Raw genomic sequence first — 21,965 nt, 5'->3', positions numbered from 1 at the left:
ATTCTATTCTTCTAATCCAGTCAATGAAAATTAGAAAAAGTTTCAAATATACAAATTACATTGAATTTCCTGAGCACAGTCATTGTTGATGACTATATAAACACAATTTATTTATGCTTAGTTGAATAAATCTATTTGCATGATATTTTATTGATGTCCAATGTAACCTTCAGTTCACCTTTATATCCTAGTAAAATGCATCACATCTTGTTAATAGTGAGGGAATACAACAAGCTCTCCCTATGACTTTACAGCACTTTTGATGTGAAGATGCTGATACAGTGCCAGAGAACTTGAAGTTTGCCAAAGTGGGACCATAGTTTAAAAATGTTTGACTGATTAACTATGGGGAAATTAGCAGTACCCTGCACTTTTCTGGATTGAATTCCATTTGCACTGCAAAACCATTCCATTCTTCTTCCTATCAACCATATTACAAATTTTGGCATCATTATGCAACTTGTTAATCATTTAAATCCAAGTCATTAAGAGACAAATCAGGTGGAAGGCCATTCCACGTCAATTTGTGGTCACCTTCATTGTCTCGAATCCTTCACTCGTAGCAGAACCCAATTTTTAATTAAATATCCATGGGGCACAAGCAATTTTATCTTTCTAATGGACATGTCATATGAAACTTTGTTAGCTATCATCTGAATACAGGACATCAAATATGGTCTCCCAATTAACCTAATTTCCTCAAAAATTTAACTGCCAGTTGGATATTTCCTCATCAGATCCATTCCAACTGCCCTTGATTAAATGGTGCCACTTCAAATTATGAGGCATGTTCTCCCTCAAATTTTTAAAAATAAATGTTCCTGTCACTGGAAAAGCTAAACAAGGGAACATAAAGTGGAATGTTGTAGGGGAATAGTCATTGGAGTGTATGACCACAAATTCTTCAAAAAGTAGATTGATTGACAAGGTGGTTCAAATGGTAAACTGGATATTACCCTTTGAATTTGCCAAAATAAGAGTAACCAGGCAAAGAATATGAAACAATTGTTAGTCATCTGTTACAATACCACACATAATCCTGGCCACCAAATTACCAGAAGAATTTTACACCTCTAGGGAAGATGCCGTGGAGATTTCTAAGATGCTGCAAGTGCTGGGATACCAAATCAAGGAAGGGGGGCTTCTTTTGGAACAAAGGAAATGGAAGAAAGATTTAACTGAGGCTGACACATTTTGTGGAATAGACAGGTGGATTCATTTCCATTGGCAGAAGTCAAAATTAGGGGCCATATTTAAAATATAATGGTTCAGAGCACTGTTAAGGAAAATAGTTCTCAGATCAGTGAATGAGCAGAAACCCTCAGCACAGAAAGTACCATGTAGATTACCATTTGAAGAGATTAAGAGGAAATTAATCAAAATGACATGGGATCAGATTTCTACAGCACAGAAACAGATCCTTTGGCCCAACCTGTCCCTGCTGACAAAATTAGCTAATTTTGCCTGCATTTGGCACATATTCATCTATATCTTTCCTTTCTAGGTTTCTCTCCATTTGTTTTTAAAACATTACAATTGTCTCCACCTCCATTTCCTTGCTCATTCCATTTATATCTACTCTCCAAGTAAAGAAGGTGTCCCTTTTAAATCTTTCTCATCTTCAATTTATGCCCTCTAGTTGTTGACTACCCTACTGTGGAAAAAGACCAGCTATTTGCTTTATCTATGCCCTTCATGATTTATAAACCTGTGTGAAGTCCCCCATTAGCCTCCTAACCTTTAGGGAGAAAAGACCCAGCTTATCAAGCCTTTCCTCATAGTTCAAACCCACCAGTCTCGATAATATTCTTTTAAATTCTTTTGCACCCTTTCCAGCTTAACGATACATTTTCTAAAACAAGATGACCAATACTGTGTGCAGTACTGTGTGCATCTTGTACAATTCTAACATATCCTTGCTTCTCCACCCACTGCCTTGAGCAATGAAGGCAAACCTGCTGAACGTCTTCTTCAGCACCCTATCTACTCATGTTGCCACTTTTTAATGGAACTATGTACCTGTATCCCTAATTCTCTTTGTTCCACAACATCTGCAGGATCCTACCATCCACAGTGCATATACTGCCCTGGTTTAACCAACCAAAATACAATTCCCAGAGTTAAATTCAATCTGCTGTTCCTTGGCCCAAATTCTTAAACAATTGTCACTGTCCACCAATTTTAGTCTCATTCATAATCAGTCCTTTCCTTTCCTTTCCAAATGCATGGAGATTCTGTCTCTCAAAATCCTCTCCAGTAACTTACTCACGGTTGACATTGTATTCACTGGCATTTGGGGATGAAACTGATGACAGGCTGAATGATCTCTTTTTGATATAAATGTCTATAATTTTTCTAACTACATTATCACCATGCCTCCCAAGTATGTTCAGCATTCTTTGATTTTAATAAAAAGTAATAATTTCTATTTAGAAAAAGTATACGAATGAAAATCTTAAATTCATGAGCTAAATCAAGAAACAAGAATATAGACCATGTACACAGTGCAGGAGCAAATTTAGACAAATAAGACAGAGACATTATCAAATATCTTACAAACCAAGAGGTTTGTTATTGAAAGATGGTGAATAGAAGCTGGGAAGTCCCATTTTATGCACTCAAGTCTTCAGTTGAATAGCTCAATGATCCACAAGAGCACAAAATTATTTTGGGAGTTTTGATACCATAAATTTCAATTTAAATAACAGGTTTACATTGACTTGTTCATTACATTTTCAATTCACTGCTGCTTTGAAATTACGCATTTACTTGGATGATTTACAATATTCCATGTGAAAAAGAGCACTTTGAAGCAAGAAACATATCTCATGCTTTTAACAACTCTAAATAATACTATTTAAAGTTTGCTTTCATTTTCCCCATACAATTTACATTTTTGACTTGATTTCTCCATTTCAAGTGTTTTTAATTGAACAATTAAAAAACAAGGTGAATGCAGGATGCGATTGTTCTTTCTTTAATACTTATGCATGTCTATAATTTTTTTTAAAAAGCCCTTAATTTGTACTCAGAACTTAAGGATTTAAAAATAAATAAAAGCAACAGTTCATCATTCTCAAATTCCATTAAGATACCATTTATCAGTATACTATTCCAGCAATTGTTAGATTTGTGTGCAGTTACTAACCCTAATTAGGGTCTGCCTGCAATGACACACCTTTTGACAGTTATTTGGGTCCAAACTCTTGAGAATTGGAGCATATCTTAACATAAGCTAGTAGCCATTCTCCATAAGTAGTCTAAATATCTAGTCAATCAAAAATTAGAAAATGAATCTTAAAATCTGCACATTGTTTGGCCCTATGGTTAATGTTGATTTTTTTAAAAAAAAGTTTGCATAACCTCTGGTACAATTTGAACCTTAATTTAAAAAAAAATCCCAATATCATTCAAAAGATTAAGTTTTTAATTTCATTGACGAATGAAAGAAGTGACGTGGCAGTACATTGCTTCAATAGTTTAGTTCTCAACTGCATAATGCATTCCTGAGTAAAAGAGGCTTATGAAGTATGTGAAAGATGGAAAACCTGTTACTGACTGTCCTCTGGTTTCCTAGTATCAATGACAATGCTGAATCAGTTAACACAATAGTTACAAGATTAGTTGTTCCTGCATTGAATTAATTCCAGTTCGGTAGACAAAAAATATTCTATTTAGATGTTTAAATTACCCCTTGAAAACTGCAGCAATTTTCTCAGTTAGTTAACAAACAATAGCACATTAATTTATTCCTTTTGTTTTTTTTTGCTGTGGAAAAATCAAAAAGCAGATTTCAATTTAAACCAATAGGCAACATCATGGTCATTTTACAGTTATAGCTATCAATATCCAGGAGTAATCTTTCAAAGTTACTCTTCAGACATTAATGTAATTGTTAAAACTTACCCTTCACTATATTCCAAGATAGCGGGAAAGAAAACAAAGTTTTAAAATTAACTTTAACAAAAACACACATTTCCAAATTTAAGAGTAAATAATTGTCTACTGGTGGCATTAATTTCTTTTAACATTCTTTTGTATTCTTTGAACATTGATATCATTATAAGGTTTGCTCGCTTGCAAAAATACAAATTAAATTGCATGTTCCTAACTATGACAGGTGTTGGCTGATTTGTATTGTTCAGTATTGCAAAAAATTGTTCAGTATTGCAAACATTAAATTCAAATATATTTTTGCTTGGCAATTAATACCAATTGTCAGCAATGCTTTCCTTGCCTATCTAGCAGTTCAAGAAAAGCAGAGCTCCTTCTATTTGACGAGAAGAGTACATAGAACAATAAATACATCACAGGATCAAGCCCTTTAACCAATGTGTCTGTGCTGAAATCAAATCAAAACTCTACAGTTTGTACTTAATACATATCCCACCATCCCCTTTATAGCCAGGTGTCTGCCTCGAAGCCCCTTAAATGTTACTATTGTATCTGCTTCCACTACCACTCTTGGCAGCCCATTCTAAGCTAGCAGTCTGTGTAAAACATTTGCTCTACACATCTCCCTTAAACTTCATCTCAAATGCATGTACTCCAGTGTCTTAACCTTTTGTCCTGGAGAAAGATTCAGACCATCCACCCTTTCAATGCTTCTCATGATTTTATACACTTCTATCAAATAGCTCCTCAGCCTTGCCTATTCTCCAGAGAAAACAGTCCATGTTTGTCCAAACTCTCCCCATAACTCATGCCATTTAAACCAGGCAATATTCTGGTAAATCTCTTCACCCTTTCCAAAGCCTCCACATCCTTCGTGAATTGGGGCAAATAGAATTGCACATAGTATTCCAAGTGCTGTTGAACCAAAGTTTTATACAAATTGCAACATTACCTCCTTACTTTTATACTCAATGCACCAGCCAACAAGCTAGATTCAAGATTCATGTAGTCGCACAGAACATGTAATCCTGTACAAAATTGACTTTTGCCTACTATAAGGAAGATAAAGTATTGCTATCAGTGAAACTTGGTGCCCTTTACAGTAAGTGAGAAAGGGAACCAAGAACATCCCTTCAGATTCTCGGTGTACATGCATTCACCTCCAGCGCTCCTGTAGCCTTTACAGCTGCACAGATTCCCATTTGATTCATCGGCCGCCCGAAATCCAGGTCCAATCTTCAATATGAATTCAGTGCCCAAGGCCCTTTGTAAGTCTTTCTTACCCTTAGCATCCACTCGGATCCCAGCTCCGATACCTGGTTCCCTGAGCCAGTCTTCAGCAGCCCATGTGGGTCCCATAACCACAAGTCGCCAACAGACTCTCTGGCACCTTAGCCACTGAGCCCCTCGCTGGCTCACTGTCATGGTCAATTTCCATGCAGAGTGCCTCCTCTGCTTCTCCTTCTCAACAGGGAGTGTTATGCAGTTTCTGGTGCCCTGCATCAATCCGCTGCTCTTTGGAGTCTGCAACCCCTTATGGCCCTGCCAAGCAAACGTGCAGCCATCTTGGGCACAGACCTCTGTGGTTGCAGTATTTTATTTACAAACACCGTCAGCTCCTTTAACAGGCTACTTAAAGCCTGTACGGAGCCATTGGCATTGGGACTGAGTGGTTGAACCCTTTGGAGCAGCGCCTTGTCCATGTGCTCCCAAATCTGCACCAGTGCTGCCATTACAGCAGTTATGTTAGCACCACCAATTTTCCCCTCGCATACCATACCATAAGCCTTCTTTAACATCCTATCTACCTGTGTGGACACCTCCAAGAAGTTATAGACCTGGACCCCCAGATCCTTCTGTACATCAATATTACCATTAACTACTGCATTCCCTTTATATTTGACCTCCCAAAGTGCAACACCTCACATTTGAATTAATCTCCATCTGTCATGTCTCTGTTTATATCTGTAACTGATCTTAATCCTGGTGTATTCTTTGATAATCCTTTACATGATCCACAACTCCACCAATCTGCAACCTTGCTAACCCATTCATCTATATTTTCATCCAAGCTAATATCGAATGTACCGTGATGATAGTTGAGTAAAGGTAACTGCTGAGGCATGAGTGAGAAGCTGACCAAGAATTATTTGAAGGGGACCCAAGCAGGTAAAATGGTACAGCAGCAATGATAGGAGTCTTTAGGAGTAATCTAAAAGACATAGTATTGTTTCCTCGGAAAGAGAAGCATTTTAAAGGGAGGGTGGGTAAACCATGGCTGATAATGGAAGTCAAAGACACCATAACAGCCAAAAATTAGTAATGTCAAAGAATTGAATAGCTTTGAAAAACCAACAGAAGGCAAGAATAAAAAGTAACAAGAAAATAATAAAATATGAAAGCAAGCTAATAACATAAATGAGGACACAAGAAGCTTTTTCAGATATATTAAAAGGAAAAGAGAGGCAAGAGTGGACATCAAAGTGCTAGAAAATGATGCCAGGGAAATGTTAATGGGGAACAAACAATGGCAGATGAACAAAATAGGCATTTTGCATTAGACTTCACTGCAGAAGACAGTGGACATTCGAGGCAGTGAGCAGAATTGAGTGTAGTAACTGTTAAGGAAAAGGTGCTTGGGAAGCTGGATTGGATGGACTGCATCCTAGGGTTCCAAAAGAGGTAAATAAAGAAATTATGAAGGCATTAGCAGTGATCTTTCAGGAATTGCTGGAGTTGGGAATGGCTCCAGAAGACTGGGAAATTGCAAAAATCACTTCACTCTTCAAGAAGGGAGAGAGACAAAAGTCAGGAAGTTATAAGCCTATTATGTTAATTTCAGTGGCAAGAATCTGGAGCCCATCATTAACAATAAGCTTTCAAAGTATTTGAAAGCACAAGATAAAATAAGCTTGGTCAGCATGGTTTCTTCAGGGAGATCCTGCCTGACAAATCTGTTAGAAGAGTTCCTTGAGGAAATAATGAGCAGGACAGAAAAAGGAGTCAGTGCATATTGTTTACCTGTATTTTCCAAAGGCCTATAACAAAGTGCTGCACAAGAGGCTGCTAAGCAAGATAGGAGTCAGTGGTATTATGGGAAAGGTACTAGCAAGGATAGAAACTTGGCTGACTGGGTGTTGTGTGTGGAGGAGATGTGGCCTCCCTGCCTATTGCTGGTGGTCATGTGGCCTCCCCATCAGAAGTTACATCATTATGTTAAATCCAGCTCAAGCTTGCATTCAATTTTTAAAATCACAAGGCTAGTTTAAAAGCAATAATTTCCAGATAAGAACTTAGGTTACATTTCATGCAATTATGCTACTTAATTGAGTAATATTTAACTGCATGAAGGAACTTTTGATAAAATTAAGTATTCCTTGCGTTTCAACATAAAATTTGAATATTTAAGTATTGTTTTATTATTTCACGTGCTACTTTGTCACAAAACTTCATGATACTGCACAGCAAATAAAGCCCAATTATAAGAAAACATATAGTAAGTTTTTTTTTTAAAAATGTGATCCAACAAGGTTCAACATTACCTACTGCCAGCTGCATTTTTCTTCCCTTCCAGTGTATTCAAATGCTGCTCAAGTGCTTCCAAAAGACTACTGGGAGCCTAAAAAAGTAACAATACAACACAGCTATGATATGTTTATCAATAATTCATCAGTCAACTTCATATGGCATTTAATTGAAGTCAAATTCCCACAAACACAGGGAAAAACAGCATCATACTACAATTTTGCTTTTATGTTAAAAAGTGACACATGATAACACACTTCCATGTTAAAGAAAATTTTCAGTTAAACTCAAAGAATTTTTGATTTGTTCTTTCAAAATATCCTAGAAATAAAAAAGGCCAAGAATGAGCATGTTAAAAAGCAATCTCATTCAAGTTCTTGCATTTTAAAAACATTAGTAAACAAGTTAACCCACTCAAGCAATCACACCATGCACATCTTCTAAAATTAAGTTCTCACTGGACATTTAAATTTGTTAGCAATGGCAGCATATTTTAATGTAACAAACATGATTTATGGGCACAACATTTGTCAATAGTATGAGGACTATGGGCAAGAGGCATTAATTGAGAGTGTTATTGAGGCTGGAAAAACTATTCTCATTTTGATATTATAAACAGGCCAGATAGTTCTTTGATCATGCTCCAAAATTCAGTAAGATTACCATTAATCCTCAATTTTAATTCTACTTTTTTTAAAAAAGCTAAATCATACTTTTTTTGCAAGTCTAAAATTCCTTGCATACGAATTCAAAATTCATTGCATATCCAATAATTTATTGATCTCGTCATGAACATAAAATGTCCCTTGAGAAAGAAAATAGAAAAATTCACAGAATGAGGTCAGATATTTCTCACCTTATCCAACTCCTTGAACCCCTGAATCTAAAAATTTCTACTTGAGAGAAAGGTATTTGGCATGCAACCTATCAAACACTCTCAGATTAAGAAGCTGAAATGTTAACTTTCTCTTCACAGAATGCTGCCTTATCTGCTAAATATATTTCCTATACTTTGCGGTTAATTTCTCACAGAATATCTGCTTTAAAAAGGCTTTCTCTCATTCTAATATTATTGTGTACATTCAGCCAAATCTTTACACAAGACGTCCCCAATCCCAGTAAGCAATTATATGTATATACAGCCATGCATTCCTTAATGTCCATGATACGTTCTGTGAAATAGGACATTATGCAATTTGGATGTTGTGCTAACACTATATTATATTCTTAACAAAGCTATAGGAGATTCTGTAGTGTACCTGTAAACTATATATTTGCAAGTAGGGATCAATGTGGAGACAGATATGGGGCTGTGGGGTGAAAGCAGGGCATTGGAATTAGTTTGGGGACTGATTCCTGGCTGTGGAGAGAGACTGGGGCAGTCAGATCAGTTTGTGTATACAGTATAGAATTTCCTATAGCTAGCTATCACTTTTTCTAAATTGCTGCAGACTTGCTCACACTAACTGAATAATTATGGGATGTTATGTGGCACATGACTATTGTGTGCTGTCTCCAAGGCAAATATATATTTCCATGTGTACCATGCCCAAATATTCCAGATGTAAACTCAAATCTCTGCATAAATGCAGCAATATTTGTTACTCTTTTATTACAATCCCCTTGCAATGAAGGCCAGCATATTGGTCTTCTTTATTTCTTGCTGAGTTAACAGGAACTGCCAGTCTAAAACCTGGGTCAATTTCAAAAGTCAGTGAACTTGTCTTGCATTTTTAATAAATTCTGATTCAGTATTATCAGTTACGCCCTAAAAGGCATGTAAAATAAGAAGTTATAAGCCATAATTTTTTTTTAGCATTCCTGAATACATTTTCATCTAAGATTGTTGATGTTAAACTGACAACTCAAATAACAAGACAATAATAGCCATTCCGAGAGATAAACAAAATACAAAATTATGTTTGGCAAAGTGAAGATGAGGAAGTGAAATGGTTAACACTATGTCTTTTTTCATGTTTTCTATCCTTTTTCAATGTAGTGGTCAGTAGAGATAGACAAAGATTGGAAAAAGTGCATTTTTTTTAACCTATGGGCTTTAGATAAAGATCAAAACATAACTAGGCCTCATAATTCTATTTAAATTCTATCAGATCATACCCAATGAGCCAACACAACATCGAGGAAAATAATTCCAAAAATTTACTACCCTTTTGAATTAAAAAAGATTCAACTTAATCCTAAATGGCTTACAATTTATTTAGATAGACCACTAGTTCTATACTCTTCAGCCATAGGAAACATTTTCCCTGAATCTACTCTGTCAAGTCTTCAGAATATTTTGCATATTTCAAGGTCATACTGTATTATTCTAAGCTCGATAAAATAAGGAACCAGCTGACTAAATTATTCCTTACATGAAAGATTGCCCTCCCTGGAATTAGAATGATGAATTCCCATTGTACTCCCAGTCACAAGCACCTCCTTTTTATAAAGGATGACATCAAAATACTCTGTGTGGCTCCAGTCCAGCTATAATTGACCCCTGACAGATTTGATGTCAAACGATTTTGGTTTTTACAAATTTTTAATTTACCATAGCTGAATTTTGGACTAAAGGCAGTCAAATCATCATCTTTTTGATGAGATTAGAACAGCAGGCTTGCTTCTGAAAATTATATTGCTCCTTTAAAATGATGAAAAAGCAATTTATCCTCAAGTATTTTCAAAAGTAAATGTCTATCTTCTTCTAAACATGTCTTTCCTTCCACCACTATTAACTTAGCCCTCACCTGCATCTCCTCCATGTCCTGCTCATCTGCCCTGGCCCCTTCTGCCCCAGACTCACAAAACATGGAATTCTCCTCATCCTCACCTACCATCCCATCAGCATCCAACATATTATCCTCCAGAATTTCCAGCACTTAAAATAGGATCCCACAGCCAGACACATTTTTCCTTCTTCAACCTCAGCCTTCCGTAGGGACCACTCCCTCCGTGATTCCCTCGTGCACTCATCCGTCCCCACCTATTGCACCCCACCCCCCGGCACCTTCCCCTGTGATCGCAGGAGGTGCAACACTTGCGCCCACACCTTCCTCATCGTAGTTTGGGGCCCAAGCAGGCCTTTCAAGTGAAGCAGGACTGATTTGCTGTATCCGGTGCTCCCTTTGTGGTCTTCTTTACGTCAGAGAGATGCCACAGATAGGGAGATCACTTTGCTCAGCTCCTCTACTCCGTCCGTTACAACAGTGACCTCCCAGAAACCAATCATTTCAATTCTGAGTCACACTCCCACATTCACATGTCTGTCCATGGCCTTATGTACTATCCCAACTTGACCACCTGAAGATTGGAGGAACAACACTTTATTTTCCCTCTGGGCACTCTCCAACCAGATGGCATTAACATTGACCTCTGCTTTCTGCTAAACTTGCTTGCTTTTTCTTTCCCTCCCCTTTTCCCTTAGTTCTCCCCTTCCTTAACCCCGTCTATCCACCCAGCCACCCCTCCTTCTCCTGATTGCTGCTGTCCCCTCACTCCCTTCTCCACCTGTCATCTCCTGCCTTTGCCATCCCCCCCATCTTTTTTTTCCAGATGCCTGTCAACATTCTCTCATACCTTGTTGAAGGGCTCAAGCCTAAAACGTTGGTTATATATTTTTACCTTTGCTACATAAAGGACACTGTTTGACCTGCTGAGTTTCTCCAGTTTTTTTTTGTGTTTTACCTCAAGTATTTTCAGAAAGCTTACCAATATTAAATTTTTGCTGCTGAAGTTTCTAAGAATAAGTGACTAGGTTTTGACAGATCAGCCATAGCATTACATTTTCTTTTATTAAAGAAATGCATTTTTAAACTATCTGAACAAGGCCAGCATTTACTGATGATCTCCAGTAGTCCTTGAACTGAGTGACTTGCTAGCCATTGCAATCAACCACTTTGATATAACAATCATCACTGGTGGGGCAGAACAAAAGAAAATAGATATTTCATGGACCAAGTGATCCATATGGGCTTTTACAAATGTAGAAATAGTTTCTATTTCCATTTAAATTCCAGATTAACTAAATTTAAACATCCTTTGCTGTCTGTCTTTTTATTCCAGGTCTCTGGATTTCTAGACTGGGAATGGAATATAGAATCTGCCTGCATGTGGTCTATTTCCTATTTGTTCCTGTCTGTCTATGTATCTCTTAAACTGCTATTGTATCTGATTCACCAACTCCTATGGGACTGCATTCTAGGCAATTAACACTGAAAAAAAATCCTTTAGACCATCTGTAATTTGGCATTTCCACCCTGGGAATAAAGACTATCTATTCTACCCATGCCTCTCAAATGTCCTTCAGTTGCCCCTCAGCCTCTGACACTCGAGAGAAGGATAAAATTTTGTTTAATCTTTCTACCCAAGACACTCCAATTCAGGCCACATCCTGGTAAACTTTTCCTGTACCCAGTCTAAAATATCAACATTCTTCCTATGGAGTTGACCAGAACGGTTCACAATACTCCAAATATGACCTGACCAGAGTTTTAAACAGTTGCAAAAGCAGTTCCTAATTTTTATACTCAATGGCCTAACCAATGAAGGGAAGCATCCTGTGTGCATTTTTATACCTGGTCTACTTGAGTTGGCACTTCCAGGGAGTTATGGACTTACCACCCTAATTCACTCTGTAGAACCACTCTGAAAGATCCTTCTGTACACTTTCTACTTGCATTTGACCTTCCAAAGGTATCATCACTCTACTGCTATTAAAAACATCCTTTTTTTCATCCGAGCATTTGTAAGAAGTAGCATAGTGCTCAAGCTCATTCCTTTTGATACAACTCCAATATGACCAATTTGCTAGAGTTGTACAGCACAGAAACAGGCCCTTCAGCAACTTGCCCATGCTGACTTGCATGCCTTCCAAAGCTAGGCCCACTTGCCTATATTTGGCCTTTATCCTTCTAAACCTTTCATGTCTCAAAACCAGTCTTATAAATTTTGCAGCTGTCCTGACTTCTGCCACTTCCTCCAGTAACTAATTTCATACCACACTGGGACGTTTGTCCACGGCTTCATGTCCTGCCAAATTAAAGCCACTCGCAAATTAGAAGTACATCTTATATTCCACCTCGGCTCTCTCTAACCAAACAGCATTGATATTAGCTTCTCCAATTTCAGTCAAACCTTTCCCTCAGTCTCTCACTCCCTACCTTTTTCTCTATTCCCCCCAGCCCCCCACCCTCTTCCCTTCCTTCTCCAATTAGAGAACTAACATTTTTGGCCCACTCCCCCATCACTTCTCAGCTTCTACGTCTTCGACCCTCTCACCTGTATCCATCCATTATCTCTCACCTGTTAGCCTCTGGTCCTCCCTCTTCTTTATATTCAGGCATCTACCCATTTTCCCTAATTCCTGACGAAAGGTTCAGGTCCGAAACACTGGTTACCTTTTACTTCCTATGGATGATGCATGGCCTGCTGAGTTACATGTATTGCACATCCCAGCCTATTCAGCCTCTCGTGATAACACAATCCCTTCAGTCCCAGAAATATCCTTGTGAATCTTCATCCTCTCATATCCTACCTGTAGCATGGCAAACAAAATCAAAAACTATGCAGTCTCAACATCTTGTACAATGGTAACAATACTTCAATGCCTATACTCAATGCCCTGATTGATAAAGACAGCTATACAATATGCCTTCTTAACCACCTTGTTTGCTTAACTGTGTACAAACTCTAGGGTTTCCCTTTCCTACAACTCTGCCCAGGCCCCATCCATTTACTGTGCATGTTCTGTCCTAGTTTAACTTAAAAGGATGTATCATTTCAAACTTGTCCAAATTAAATTCCATCTGCCATGCTTTGCTTGTTTTCCCAGTTGAACTGATACTGTAACCAAGATAACTTTCTTCACTATCCACACACTGCCAATTTTTGAGTAATCCTGCCACTCATTCTCATCCAAATTAGTTTCTGACAAACAAGGGACCTAGCACTAATTCCAGTTGTGCACCAATTTTCACAAGTCTTCAATCTAAAAAATTAGTCCTCCACTACCACCCTCTGACTCCTTCCACCAAGCCAATTTTATAACCAATAGGTTAACTCACTGCAGTCCCCATGCAATCTCACCTGATGGAACCTTGTCAAAAAAAGTAGCTGAAGTCCATGTGGGCTATGATGTCTGCCTTATCCTCATCAATGCTCGTGATCAACTTTTCAAAAAGAAAAAAAAAATTGTGGAACATGCCCAAAGCTATGCTGACTATTCCTTATCAGTCCTGGCCTTTTGAATCTTCTCCAGTAATTTTTGCTCAACTGACATGAGGCTCACTAGACTATAGCTCTCTGGCTTGTCCTTACAACTTTTCTTAAATAAAAACACATAAGCCACCCTCTAGTTTTCCAGTACCTTGCCCATGTATAAAAAAATCTCTTCTCAGCAATTTTTTTCTATTGCTTCCACAAAGCTCTAAATTGTACTTTGTTCAGCTGTAGGAATTTTTTTCAAAATTTACGCAGCTCAAGACTGCGAACACCTCCTCCTTCATATGACTGATATTCTGCGTCCTTTAGCCAATGCTATTAGCAGCAGGCTGAGGGAAACAAGGAACAATTTTCACAAGAAACAAAAAGTCAAGGCACCCAGAAATATATCAGGCAATATTTGTGGTAATAATTTTAATATTTCAGATTAATAATCTTTCAAAACATTGTATTCTCTCTGTGTGAAAATGCTGTACAACATATTACTCATTCTTTACAATTTTTGTTTGATTTCAAAATCTTCAGTACTCTACTTTTACAAGAAAAAAAAAACAATTTTCTCAATTTGGGGTGTCTTTTCAGAAGATGAAAAAGCCTCAAACATATCCTATAGCTCTAGTTGAGAGAAAATAAACAAAAAGTAACAGAGCAGCTATAAAAATGTTTTTTTTAACCTAAAATCCTTTTCAAGCAGTCATATCTAAAGAATCCACTTGAAAATCATTGAAAACATGACAACCAAAGCACAAAACTCTCATCATGCAGTTGAAATGCGCAATCCTGCAGTTAGCAGAGAACAGAAAAATAAAATGGATAAATATGAAAGTTCTGAAAGACTGTGAAAGAGCGAAAAAAAAAACAAGAAACGAAAGCAAAGCCTAACAACACAAAAGAGGTGTAAAAAAATTTGTTACAGAAAACAAACTGAAATGAATAAGAAATATCACACACTGGGAATTCATGGTGCGAAGGAGATTCACCACGATGTTTACTGGGATGGAGCCTTTCAGTTACAAGGAGAGACTGAAGAGGTTAAGTCTGCTTTCTCTTGACTGAAGGTTGTTAATAGGGATATTTTAAAAACTTAGGCACATAGATACATGAAAAATGGAGGATTAGGGACTTTGAGGGAGGGAAGGCTTAGATTGACCATAGAATAGGCTTATAGAGGCAGGCAGAACACCATAAGCCGAAGGGCTTTTAATGTGCTGTACCATAGAAAACTATGAAAGGTAGAGATAAAGGAAAAATTTCCTGCAGTCTACCCTTAGAGATGAATAAAGTCAGAGGACATAGCTTTATGGGAATTAAAGAAATTCAGGGGGAATTTATCATTCAAAAAATAGCAGGTACTGTGAGAGCAGTGGAAGCATGGTTGCTGACAGCATTTATGTGTCCAGCTGAGCACTTTAATGGCCAGCTTCTGTACTACAAGACAATACACATAATCTCAGACCATTTTTCCATCTACCACAGTTCTCTTGCACCTTGCTCAACATTTTCTTGGAACTTTTCCAATCCATTCCCTTCAAACAAAAATATGTTGCAACAGGAAGTAATTCAGGCCACAGCTATGCCTGCTTCCATTGGAGATGGATGAGGGAGTGGGGATGGGAACAAGTGTAGAAAGGGGATAGGGAGAAAGTTAGCAGGAGTGACAATTTCAATCATGCTCCGATTTCCTCCCTCATCTTTTTCCCAGCACACTGATATATGTCTTAATTCCATGGGAAAATTCCATCAGCTGCCACCATTTCCAAATTCCAAATGTCTTTGGCCTTGACAGATTCCAGCTTGAACACTTTTGTAAATTATCTCTATTTGTTGGTAATATATATATGTACACACACAGGCATATACTACAAGCCTATTGACTTTAAACAAGGCATTTTATTAGACACCTCCTTTCTTGCTTTCTATGAGGGCAACTATTCGCTCAATACCATCTTTCAAATAAGTACTTTCAAAACAATCCTCCTTTCTCAACAAGGACCCTACTCAACTGATAGCTGCTGGCCTCAGCAATTCATTTAATTTCTGGTACAGTCACCTACTATCCAGAACATGGACAAAATTATCTTTAATTTCCATCAAATCAGCATCTCCATTTAATGGATCAATATCCCCCCAATACCTGCCTTCCAATCCAATGGAATTCTGAAGAACAGGAGATGCAGCAGCTGCTGTCCTGCTTTGTTCCCTCTCTTAGATGAGTGCTCTAGATACTGCTTCCAGTTAATGATTTATTTGTTCTTCATTGCCTTGGGTTTCCAGTCACTTTGCATTTCAATTTTCTCCAAAACTTACCTATTCCATTAATCCATTGCTTTCTGCACTTAAAATGAAGCTGAAACAAGTTCTGGCAAAGCTCTTCAACTCTTCTTCTGCTACATTGATGCTGCCTCATGCACCCGTGATGAGCTCATCAACTTTAATCCGTTTTTGCTAACTTTCACACTGACCTCAAATTCACTTGGTCCATCTCAAGACAACAATCTCTCCTTTCTTGATCTCTCAGAATCAGAATTCATTGTCATGAACAAGTTTTGCAATTTGGTGTTTTGCTGCATCATTGAAGTGCAAACATTCATAATATGAATCATCTTACAATACTAATATATTAAAAAAAAATAAAAATGGTAGTGCACGAAAAGTAAGGCAGTGTCTTTAGTTCATTGATGGTAGTGGGGAAGAAGCTAACTGTGCCGCTGAGTGCTCATCTTTAGGCTCCCGTACCTCCTTCCTAATGGTAGCAGAGTGAAGAGGCCATGGCCTGGGTGGTGGGGGTCTTTGAAGATAGAGGCTGCTTTTTTAAGACACCGCCTCATGTAGATGTCCTCAATGGCACCTGTGATGTCGCAGGCCGAGTTAACAACCTTATGGAGTATTTTCTTGTCCTGAGATTTGGCATATCCACACCAGACAGTGATGCAACCAGCCAGAATTTGTCATTGTCAAACTTCTAGATAGCACTGAAATTGAGCCTGGCCTCACAGTCATGCGTGTATAATGAGAAGAACAGTGGGCTAAGCACACATCCTTTGGGTGCGGCTGCGCTGATAATTAGTGAAGAGGAGACGTTGCTTCTAATTCGTACTGTTTGTGGTCTTCCGATAAGAAAGTCAAGGATCCAGTTACAGAGGGGAAGTACAGAGGTCCAGTGTTTGTAGTTTCTTGACCAGCACTGAGGGAATAATGGTATTGAAGGCTGAGATGTCATCAATGAAGAGCAGATGTATGTATGAGTTGCTGTTTTCGAGGTGATCCAGAGCTGAGTGGAGAGCCAGTGATATTGCATCTCGTGTGGAGTGATTGTGACGATAGGCGAATTGCAGTGGGTTCAGATCTTTGTTTAAATGCGTGTTAATTCTGGCCATGACCAGCCTCTCAAAGTATTTCATCACAGTAGAAGTTAGTGCCACTGTGTGATAGTTGTTGAGGCAGCTCACACTACTCTGCTTGGGCACTGGGATGATTGATGCCCTTTTAAAGCAGGTGGGAACTTTTGACTGCAGCAATGAGAAGTTGAAAATATCTGTGAACACTCCAGCTAGTTAGTCTCTATCTCCATCTTGGGAGACAAGCTTTCAAAATAATTTTTTTTTATATATAGACTTACAAACTCCCACAACTACCTTGACTATACATAATTCCTTCAATTCCTTTGTCTCTGTCATATCTGCTCCCGAGATGTGGACTTCTAGTCCAGATCATCCGAGATGTTCTCCTTCTTTCAAAAAAATGGCCTCCCCTCTACCACCAACTCAGCCCTCATTGGCATCTCCTCCATTTCCCACTCATTTGGCCTGGCTCCTCTGTCCAAAATGCAACAATAACAAGATTCCCCTTGACCTTAATTACCCTCAGTACTTGTCTTCCAATCCAATGGTGTCCTGCTGTACAAGAACAGGAGATGCAGCAGCTGCTGTCCTACTTTGTTCCCTCTCTTAGATGAGTGCTCCACTAGCCTCTGCATCCAACACATTATCTTCCAGAATTTTTGTAACCTAAAACATGATCCCACCACCAGACACATCTTCCCTTCTCCACCTCCAGTAGGGACTGTTCACTCCGTGACCACCCTCGTTTACTCATCCTTTCCCATCAATTGTCTTCTTGGCACCTTCCTCTGCAGGAGAGGAAATCCTTCCAAATGCTGGTAGATTCAGTCCTTTATAATCCTTTCCAGGCACTCACATTCCTCCCTCATTACCATTCGGGGATCCAAATAGTCCTTGCAAATGAAACAACACTTCACATGTAAATCTACAGGACTGCATCAGGTTCTCTTGTCATGGTCTTCTCTACATAGGAGACTGGACGCAGACTAAAAGTTCACTTCGGACTGTCCACATCAATGACAGGGACCCCCCCCCCCCCCAAGTGGCCAAGAGTTTCAATTCTGCATCCCACTCCTGCACAGACATGTCTCTGCATGGCCTCAAGTATTGTCAAACTAAGGCTGCCCTTAAATTAGAGGAGCAACACCTAACATTTTGTCTGGACACTCTCCAACTGGATGCCATTAACGTCGACTTCTCTGGTTTCTATGAGTCCACTCTAAGTTTTCCCTCTCTTCTCCATCCCTGTATCTTTTTTCATCCAGCTCTCCTCCCCTTACACTCTCCATTCATGAAGCCATCTCTCCTTCCTCTGTTTGTTGGTGTGCTCACTCTCTCTCATCCTCCTATTACCTTCCGTCTGTGGGCTCGTGTCCCTCCACCTCCCACCATTCTGTATGGGGACCTGCCTACATTTTGTTCATACCTTGATGAAGGGTTCACACCCGAAACATTGGTTCTGTATCTTTGCTATATAAAGTAAACTGACCTACTGAGTTTCTCCAGCATTGTGTTTTTAACTATAACAGTTACTTCAGCATTCAACAAATCATTACTGGATCTCAAAACTGTGAACAAAAATTGAGGATTACAACCATTGTTCTTTTTTAAAATATTTCAAAGGATAATAATACTAGTTTGAATTTAGTCATTTTTTTATTCCACTCCAGATTAAATCTTCTGTTCATTGATCATTTTCTAAATCTGTACATCTTGCATCTAACTGCTTTGCCTTCCAAATCATTCAAATGATAAATAACGTTAGACCTAACACCCAACCCCTGTGGCACACCACTGGTCGGAGGACTCCAATCTGAAAAACAACCTTTTACTAGCACCCTGTGACTCGAAGTCAGTTTGAATCCAATGGGCTTGTTCATCTTGGATCCCATGTAATTTCATCTTCTGGACTAGCCTTCCAAGTAGGAAATTGTCAAAGGCCTTGATAACGTCCTTAAAGACATCATCCATTGCTTTGCTCTCATCAATCCTGTCAACTCTTCAAAACATTCTAATTTCTCAGACTCAATATACCATGCACAAGGCTATGCTGATAATCCCCAATAAATCCTTCCAAATGCTGGTAGATTCAGTCCTTTATAATCCTTTCCAGGCATTTTCTACTCATGTTAGGTTCATCATCCTGAAGTTTCTTGCTGCCTATCTTAAATTAAAGCACAATAATATCCACCCTCCAGCCTTCAAATAGCTCATCTGTGACTAAAAATTGTGCAAAACCTTCACCAGGGCCTTTACAATGTCTTCCCTAGCTTCCCATGTCCTAGGATACATGGTACTTACGTCAATCGCCAGGAATATATCCATGTTAACTTAAAACATTTCTAACAATTTCAATCAACATTAGCAGAATTTACTTAATAGTTGGTTATTTGAATGAGCTATTATAAAGAGCACGAAATGAAATTAGTAACTACGTCATGAAAAATTAAGATCCAGGTGCAGCAGTCAATATACCTTTAATTGGAAGTTGGATACATCATTTTAGAATTCAGGGTTGAATGTTTCAAAGAGAATAACCTGGATTGTAAAGCATCAAAAGATCAAAATTTTTAATGCTTTTGGAAGGATACAAGTCATTTGATTTGCAGTGAAGAGCAAGCTGAAAAAAACAGGATGCATTATTTACCAGATGCTCCCAGGGTTTTGAATTTTGAAACCTCTATCTGCACAAGGTCAGTTACCAGATTAGGAACTATTCTTAATATTGAAGTATACAGTTCTGCAGTCAAATCCAGTAACCTTAGATCTTATTAGCAGAAAGGTCAGCACACCAGAAGTATAGTAGATAATGTATGGAAGGTTACCCGATTATCAATGGTACAATCTTTTAAAGGTGTATTTTCTGAGTCAGTGTTTTTAAGGTCGGCAAGAATTCTCCGATGTATTACCTGCATTTTCAAAGAGTTACGATAAAAATAATGAGCAATCATACACAATTTATATATCGCTATTGATAAGTAGGCTATGGCTAAGATTTATCATGGATATTTTAACTAACACAGTTCACAATATCAGGAAGTCCTGGAACCTACTTTGGTCTTCAGTTAACAAAGTATTAACATAAAGCAAACAAAGCAGTATTTTGCTTTTCTATGAAATTATTTTTATGCAACATATTTTAAGTTCAAATTTTCTTTAACTATTTGCTTACACCTTACAATTTGTAAATACTATTGCAGCAATAATAATAAAGCCAACAATTATATTTTACAAGCATAAGGAAAGCTACTATGGCAAATGAAATAGGTGCTCTTCCACATGACATATTCCTCTAACAATGTTCCCTAAGGTGATACCATACTGGACAACAGGAGTAATACAGGAGAGAAACTCAAAAAGGTGTGCAACAAATTTAAGGTTGGGTTTCACAAGTCACCAAATACCAGTAGAAAACAGATAGACTTGGTTATTTAACAAAATTAAAGTTAATACAAATGATTACTGCAACAAAAGAGAGATTGGAGATTTTAACCTACAAGACTCAGTCTTACACTGAATAAACAGCACTTAGGTCAGTTGTTAACTTCTGAGCATTTTAATCTCAAAATCCTTCAAGCTCATTTAGTGAGCCGTTCATAATCACACATCTTCATCGAATTCAAAATTAAAATGACAAAACACAGGCAACAGTGAAAACTTAAAGTAAAGGCATTGAACATTCTACATTCTTTTTCATGCATCAATACAATGAAGATTTAATTGGATTAACACTATCTACTGCCTCATTTCAGTCAGTAAAATTTTGTCTATTGTCGCAATTGTGTTAAATACGGAAGTACAAACGATAATGGCAGTATAAATTGTATTAAAAACTCAAATTCAATAAAATTATTAAATAAGTTTTGCTTAACTGCAAACTTCCATAAACATTAAGTGCAAATTTCAAGAAGATTTTAATAGTTCTGGAAGTTTCTAAAATTAAATGACAATTTTTTTTAACGTTGTCCAATATTAATTCATCAAAAGGGTATGTAAAATATACAAGAATAAATTATACATAAATAAAGTATACATGCAAGATATAATAGATTTTTGCCATGCAGTTTCTCAAACCTGTAAAAACATTCATGGCTAACTCGAGTTTTTAAATACAGTACAGTATTTGCTTTGGGGCTTTATTTTACAGAACATTTTGTGGAGGAACAAGAAGCTGAAGGACAGTCTACTTAAGAGCTTTCATGTTTGCAGGAGGAAAAGTTAATTTACAAATCACCAATCCTAATTAGCTTTCCCACTCCGGTAATTCACCAACAAAAATGTTGTCCAGATTGCAGCTTATGGATATAGAAAAAAGGGTGCATTTAACACATTTAGCAGGTCCTCTTTTCCTTGTAATTGAAATAATAATGCTACTAATAATGCTTTCATCGTCATATTGCAGCATCATAATCCTACTGAAACAACCAACATTTTAAATATGATTAAAAAACTCATGCAAGGAAGAACCATTCCCTTAATATTCAGTAAAAGTAAATTCTGAAAAGTAAGTTTCATTGGGGTTTTGCCTTTTTTTTTTAATGCTGCTGAAACCATTAAATAAAATCAAGTTTATTGTCATCTGATTCTACAAGCACAACCTGATGAAATTGCATTCTCCAGTCCTCGGTGCCAAACACACAAACATACAAGAAGACATAACACACATACGGACAAACAATACGTTTGCAAGTATTGATTTATACAAATAAAAAAATGTTGTTTAATGAATACGAGAGTCTCAGATGGTTAGTGTGAGCAGTTCCTTTAGTTATTCAACATTCTTACTGTCCGTGGGAAGAAGCTGTTCCTCATCTTGGTGCTGGCTCTGATACTCCTGTATCTCTTTCCCAAGAGGAACAGCTAAAAGGTGCTGGGTGCAGGGAGGAAGGGATCCTCAATGATTTTGGGCACTCTCTTCAGATAATGACAACGATCCAGGTAGATCACATCGATTGGGGGGGGTGGGGAGGGTAGAGAGGGAGA

The 21,965-nt window shown here is 37.9% G+C and overlaps 1 protein-coding gene across 28 annotated transcripts in view; it reads right to left on the bottom strand.

The window, feature by feature from the left end:
• The window catches only part of LOC138736934 (clathrin coat assembly protein AP180-like), a 209,066-nt gene that overhangs the window by 76,253 nt on the left and 110,848 nt on the right, over positions 1–21,965 (bottom strand). For 25 of the 28 annotated variants that reach the window (XM_069887162.1, XM_069887167.1, XM_069887168.1 and 22 more), the window contains 2 exons: positions 19,808–19,891; positions 7,437–7,513 (listed from right to left, as the gene is read on the bottom strand). In XM_069887162.1, the coding sequence (XP_069743263.1) occupies positions 7,437–7,513; positions 19,808–19,891 (161 nt within the window). The remainder of the gene's footprint in view (positions 1–7,436; positions 7,514–19,807; positions 19,892–21,965) is intronic. The other 3 variants (XM_069887157.1, XM_069887164.1, XM_069887170.1) reach the window with 1 other exon arrangement.

The sequence above is a fragment of the Narcine bancroftii genome, chromosome 6 (assembly GCF_036971445.1).
Source record: "Narcine bancroftii isolate sNarBan1 chromosome 6, sNarBan1.hap1, whole genome shotgun sequence".
Lineage (NCBI taxonomy): Eukaryota > Metazoa > Chordata > Chondrichthyes > Torpediniformes > Narcinidae > Narcine > Narcine bancroftii.
Note: the sequence above shows the minus strand (reverse complement) of the source record. Positions and strands in the feature narration are given on the sequence as shown.